Below are 6,000 nucleotides of genomic sequence, written 5' to 3'. Positions count from 1 at the left end.
TCAAAGGCGTACGTTATTCGACATTGATTCTCCTTCGTCGTTATCAACTTCAACCCCTTTTGAGTTTGTCTCCTAACATAAAAAGAAAAGTGGTCAGTTTTTTATAATATGCCTATCGACTTTGATGGATGATGGTGAACAGAAAACTCATAAAATAAAGAGTTGTAGAATGGGATGTACTACCATTTCCTTTTGGACAGTTTGAAGGATTCCTTTGTATTCCTCCACGGCATGGGCATTAGTTGTAATTTGGTGTATTAGTCTTTCACCAAAGCCTTCCATATTGTTTAGGAGTTGTTCTCGTCTTTCTCTTTTTGTCTAGGTCGCGCAGTATATATAATGAGATATATGTTACATTAAAAAGTTGAACCATATAAATGTAAATAATAGAAAAACTTGTACCTCCAAACCACATTGCGGAAGAGGATTGTCCAAACTAGTTTTGAAGTTACTAGTGATTGTTGGATTTGTTTCCTGCGAAAGAAGTAGTAGCAAAACATTTGGATCACTTTTTGGATATGTTAAATAACCCAACTCCTATGTAATAATTAAACAATTTTTTGTTGTGCAAACAACTATTTTTTGTTTTACCTTCATCTTATTGGTTGTGCTTAAAACTTGATTTCTATATATATCCATATTCTTTACTGTTGTCTCGTCCAGGAAATGTTCTGCATTTTTTCCAATCAAACACCACGGCTTCGTAATAATGACTAGCTTCTCCTTGCGGAGCATTGACTTTGGGGGGAGCTTTGGAATACACAGACACTTGACACGAGTTGATTGCCTAGTGACTCGCTCTGCCAAATACCACTCTCCACCGTCTGGTCCAACTACTAGTATCCGACACTTATTCGCTTCATCACTTTGGGCTACTTAGTAAGGGCGGATGTCATCTTCTCCCCATGGACACCAATCAACCTAATCGGCATTAGGTATGTTTGTTTGTTATTTCCCAGTATTAAGTTGTATTTTACGGTCCCCATCTTCCCTATTTAACCTGATAAAGATATTTAGATCTTCGTTACCTCTTCCAAACTCAGGCGACTTAATTTTCCTCTATAGTACTTCAACAAAACATAACGATCCATTGTCGGGGGTGGGAAATTACACCATATTAGACTACGCGGGAAGACTTTTGACGATATTGATTGGGGTGTGACACCAAGACATGGGAGATACTCTCTCCCCCAGACCTACCAGGTTGAAATAAATAAGAATTGGCTATGTGTTGTAATTCAATATACAAAACACATGTCAAATCTAGTTTAAAAATTACTCATAAATTAATATTGAACTTGTATTTACCTCCCAAGTTTTCCAGAGTCCTCCTATGCAGTGTGTATTAAGTTTGCACAAGTCATCCATTTGTTGGTATGCGAAAGCCAACCCAGCACCACCCCAATTGAAATTAGGTATGTCTGCAATACATTGTAAAGAAGGAATGTAGTATAGGTCGACCATGTTGTTACGACGTACAAACAGAGTTGATCCCAATAGTGCTAATATGAACACCCTAGCAAGTTTATCACAATCTGTTCCAGTATTCAAAGGCATGTTCTTATAAACAGAGTACAGCCAACTAACTTCCACTCTGCTTTTTTTGAGGAGTGCCAAAGGTTCTCCAACCAAGGTCCTCAACAAATTTGGGTTTCTATGCACCCTCTTGTTCATTTTCAGAACTTTCCCGTACACCGGTAGGCCAGAAATTGCACTAAAATCTATAGGAGTTAACGTCATCTCCCCGAAATCTTCAAAAATGAATGTGTGTGTTGTATCCCACCATATTGATGCCAGCGCTTGAATGAGTGGAACGTCAATCTCAGACCGATTGATTCCATCAACTAGGGCATGCATACCAGCAACTCTAATTCGGTCTCTAACTGGCGAGGGTAGGATATTATACCACTTCAACACAAGTAGAGAATTCCTTGCGCCTGTAATGTCCAGTAAATTTGTCTGGATTTATAACATATGTTAGTGGATTGATTGAATAACGTTAGTGGTTTTAAAACATTAAATATGCAACACTGTATCCATACACCATTGTAAACATTAAATTGCCCCCTCAATCACAAAAACCCAGTTGAAATTAGCAATATTTACCTTTTGTGATATGTGGGAATCCTCATTCAATCGCACTGTGGTCAAAGAATTCTTAGAGGGTGATTTTTTTTGCCACCGAATACAATGTTGCCCTTGTTGGCCAGCTAATTCATGGCTGAGGACTTTTCTTGTCATGTAGGGATCTATTTTGGTTTGGTTGGTTGAGGAGTTACTTACGAATTCCTCATTTGTTCCATACCAGACTTTGTTCATGTCCTTTTCATCTTCCGTTTCGCATAAGCTGTGTTTGCGCTTCATTTGGTTTAGTATTTGCACAATGCGACATCAAAAATTAATAAAATAGGGGTACAATAATAAGTTTAACACCTATATTGTAAAATTCTTCAGTTGTGTAATAACTAATAAGAAAAAGCAGGGGTTTTGATTCAAAAAATTAATTTTAAAACAATTACTGTTATCACTAAGAAAATCTAGAACCACGATCATAAATAAAAAAAAATTACGTTTTACTTAAGGAAACATTATAACACAAATTATATAAAACCATAACGATGCTAACAAATGCATTCAGTGCTTACATGGTTCGGTGGTCGGTTAGGAGGAGGCCGGTGTGAATAATAGGCTGAAGTGCACACCAATGGAGACTTGTGAACCTTAACAAGGGACGGTAAATCCGTGTCTCTTTTGAAATGGGAGTCAATTCTTTTCGAAAGTATTAAATTCAGATATTAAATTCATGTGACTAGCTCACCAGTCGACCATGGCAAGCATTGATGAGGACTGTGAAGAGAGTCTCGATGTGTAGATGTTGATGATAGAGATGATAGGTCATTGACAACTTATTTGGCCCATATGATTGGGCTTCTGCAATAATTGCTGAAAGACTTTAGTTTACAAACACACATTTTGTTTAAAAATTTTATGGGCCTATTCTGTTTTATAATTTTGGTACCATGTTATGGGCCTGCTCCTATTTTCTATTGATTAACATTTTTTTTAAACTTCAAACATGTAAACCAATGAACTAAACAAAAATAAAAATGAATAATTTTTTTTTCCCTTTCTTTGTTACCTGTTCATTTGCAGCACTTTCCCTCTTCTTTCTTATGCGTCTTTTTCTTCTTTTTCTTCATTACGAGCCACCCACTTCAGCACATCTTGCTGGATAGAGCTGCAAGGCTGGGGGAGCAGCGACGAGGACGGGCACGCAGCGACAAGGTCGGACCATTAAGTTGACGTTGTACAACGGTGAGGTTGGATGTGGCTGGGTTTAATTATTTTTCAACAAATCCCAGATCTAGCTTTATTGTTTGTTTCTGGTGAGCCTCTCTTCTTCTCATTCACTAATTCTCTTTCTCTAATATATGTTTTTTGTCAACTATTTCTGGCCTCCGACTTCGACTGCGACGGGGTTGGGTTTATGGGCTTCGATATCTCTGTTTTGCTGGTTTACTACTTTCTGCATATACTCCACTTGGTGGCGACTGATCTAGACAACATAAACCATGTATTGAAACAGAGATATGGCTACATAGGGTGATGGGTACGGGAATCAAAGTTAATTACTGTATGAATGAACAGTTGATATAATTTAGCTTTAACTGTGTTATCTACTTGAGTGAGAGAGAACTCTGTTAGTGTCTTTCCCAAGAAAAATGCTAGATATCAGGATGAAAATTTAACTCGAGTCACATGGCATGATAGCTGGCTTATTTTATTTATTTATTTAATAAAAAAAATAAACACAACTCTACTGTATTATGATATGACAACACATCAAACTGTTCATTTTCTTTTTTAAATACTGAAACTTTTCTGTTTTACAAATAAGAAACCACTCACAGGTTTCTAGAAAAACCATTCCTCGTTTGTAATATAAAGAGAAGAAAAAACTCACCTTTGTTATGAAAATAGGTTTCCATGACACAAGTTGGAGAGTATGGTGTGATATACTGTTATATTCTTGCATCATTTTTTTTTCAGCCCAAGTTAGTAATCTTTCGCTCACTTTCTATATACTTTAATTAAATCTTTAATAATCTAGTAACAGAGTGGCCTATAAGCCATTTCACCAAGAAAATGAGCAGACCCATTACTGAGTATTCAGATCAAACAACATCAATATTTAGATTTTATAAAGAAATCAAACAAAGATTCTAAAGAATAAGAAATTTTCTTGACCGAAAATAGAAATACTATAGATCTATAGTACAAGTTTGAGATGAAGAGAATGAATCTAGATTTAATTTGAGTTTTGAGATGAAGAGATGCGTGAGCCAAGAATAAGTTTCTGAATCTTGAAGTGATATGCATTTATATACATACATACATATATATAAACAGGGTTCATATTTATAGCAGTATTGAAAGCAGGTTTTTCTCATCGACGAAGTCTTCTTCGAACAGCCCCGACGCCTCCACTAGCAATCCTTGATAGATCGACTCGAAATAATTCATCTCATAACCAATAAGAAGAAATCCAAATCCCCCTTAGCCACGCTCCCCACCTCAGCATTTGTTGCCAAACCTTGGTTAACAATGGCAGTGCGGAAAAGGACCTCAAGGATCTCAAGAGAAAAAAGACTATCTCAACCTTCCATGCCTTCCAAATCGAGCTTCACGACCTCCAATTCGTTGATTCTTGAATCTTCTCTCAATTTGAATATCACAAAGACACGATCAAGGTTGTCTCCATTGGAAGCTTTTGGATTTATGGAGCAAGTAATTTGTCCAGACATACATGGTAATGGCTTCTAGTTTCAAACGAGGAACTTTGGTAAGATAGATGTAGTGAGCACTGAGCAAGATGGGTTTTGTTAGAAAAAAAAAATATATATTTTGCTTATTCAATAATATTGTTTTAATAAACATATCAATAAGAATAGAGAAAGTTATTTTTCATTTTTTTTTAAAAGAAAAAGAAAAGCTGATTGTGTTTTAATAAGTGGAGCAGATCCAGGTGGCACTTGCCAAAAGATTACATATGGCCCGGGTTAATAATTCCACCGTCATGAATAGAAACTATATATTAAGTGTATAAAGGCTTGAGATGAATTAGTGCACTAACCATGGTTATGTCTGACTTTATTATACTTAGGCCACTTTTAAAAGTTTGGACATAGTGAAAGGGGAAAAAAGGTAGTTCAAGTATGACCTACTCTTATATTTGAACTACATTTATTTTTGCGAACTACTTTAATTTTTTAGCAAAGTCAACTTTTGGAAGTAGACACATTGAAGCAATTTGTGTTTTATGAACAAGGCATGAATGGGCTAGCGGTGAAGGCTAGGTGGCTGTGGTGTTGGCTTTAATTTGATTTTTATTTTTTCATTTCAAATATGATTGGTGTATTTTCTAGTTTTCAGTATACTGCAGCATAAACTTTGAGAAATTTTTGATAAGATTCTGCCAATTTGATGTATTAAATTCAGTTAAAATTTAATCTTTTTTATTTGTAATTTTTGAATTTTTTTATGACATTTCGAATGGAGCAATGCCCGTTGCTATATGAACCTACGGAAATTGATATTTCCCGTCTTTGTATCATAGAGCTATGGACTGCCCGTTCATGTAGAGTTCAGAAAATAAATAATAAAATATGTTTACCTATTATAAGGTTAAGGCTACTTAATATCAGCATAAGTACAGTTGCAAAATATAAATAACATGCAACCATTAAAGAGCATGAGACTGTATTTTTATCATTATAAGACCATGACAGACCTCCTTATCGATAGAAATGCTGACCAAGTATTCCGCACATTAGTTTTGCTACAAATTTATAACATAGTGTTCAGTATTAATTTCTAATATCACTCAACCAAACATTTTGTAATTACGGAGTGAATCTAACTTTGAGAAATCCTATTACTCCACCGATTTGAACTGTAGTCATATGGTTCTTCATCTACCACGCAATATGGTCACCAATC

General features: G+C 35.6%; 1 protein-coding gene across 1 annotated transcript; it reads right to left on the bottom strand.

Annotated features, from left to right (window-relative positions):
• Window positions 1-1,740, bottom strand: LOC133780081 (protein MAINTENANCE OF MERISTEMS-like). Its single transcript, XM_062219959.1, has 3 exons — window positions 1,309-1,740; window positions 403-474; window positions 1-72 (listed from the first exon to the last, which is right to left on the bottom strand). The coding sequence occupies exons 1-3, from the start codon at window positions 1,738-1,740 to the stop codon at window positions 1-3; spliced, it is 576 nt and encodes a 191-aa protein (XP_062075943.1).
• Window positions 1,741-6,000: the final 4,260 nt, after the last annotated feature.

This window comes from Humulus lupulus, chromosome 5 (genome assembly GCF_963169125.1).
Source record: "Humulus lupulus chromosome 5, drHumLupu1.1, whole genome shotgun sequence".
NCBI lineage: Eukaryota > Viridiplantae > Streptophyta > Magnoliopsida > Rosales > Cannabaceae > Humulus > Humulus lupulus.
The sequence above is the reverse complement of the archived record's forward strand: the minus strand, read 5'-3'. Positions and strand labels throughout refer to the sequence as shown.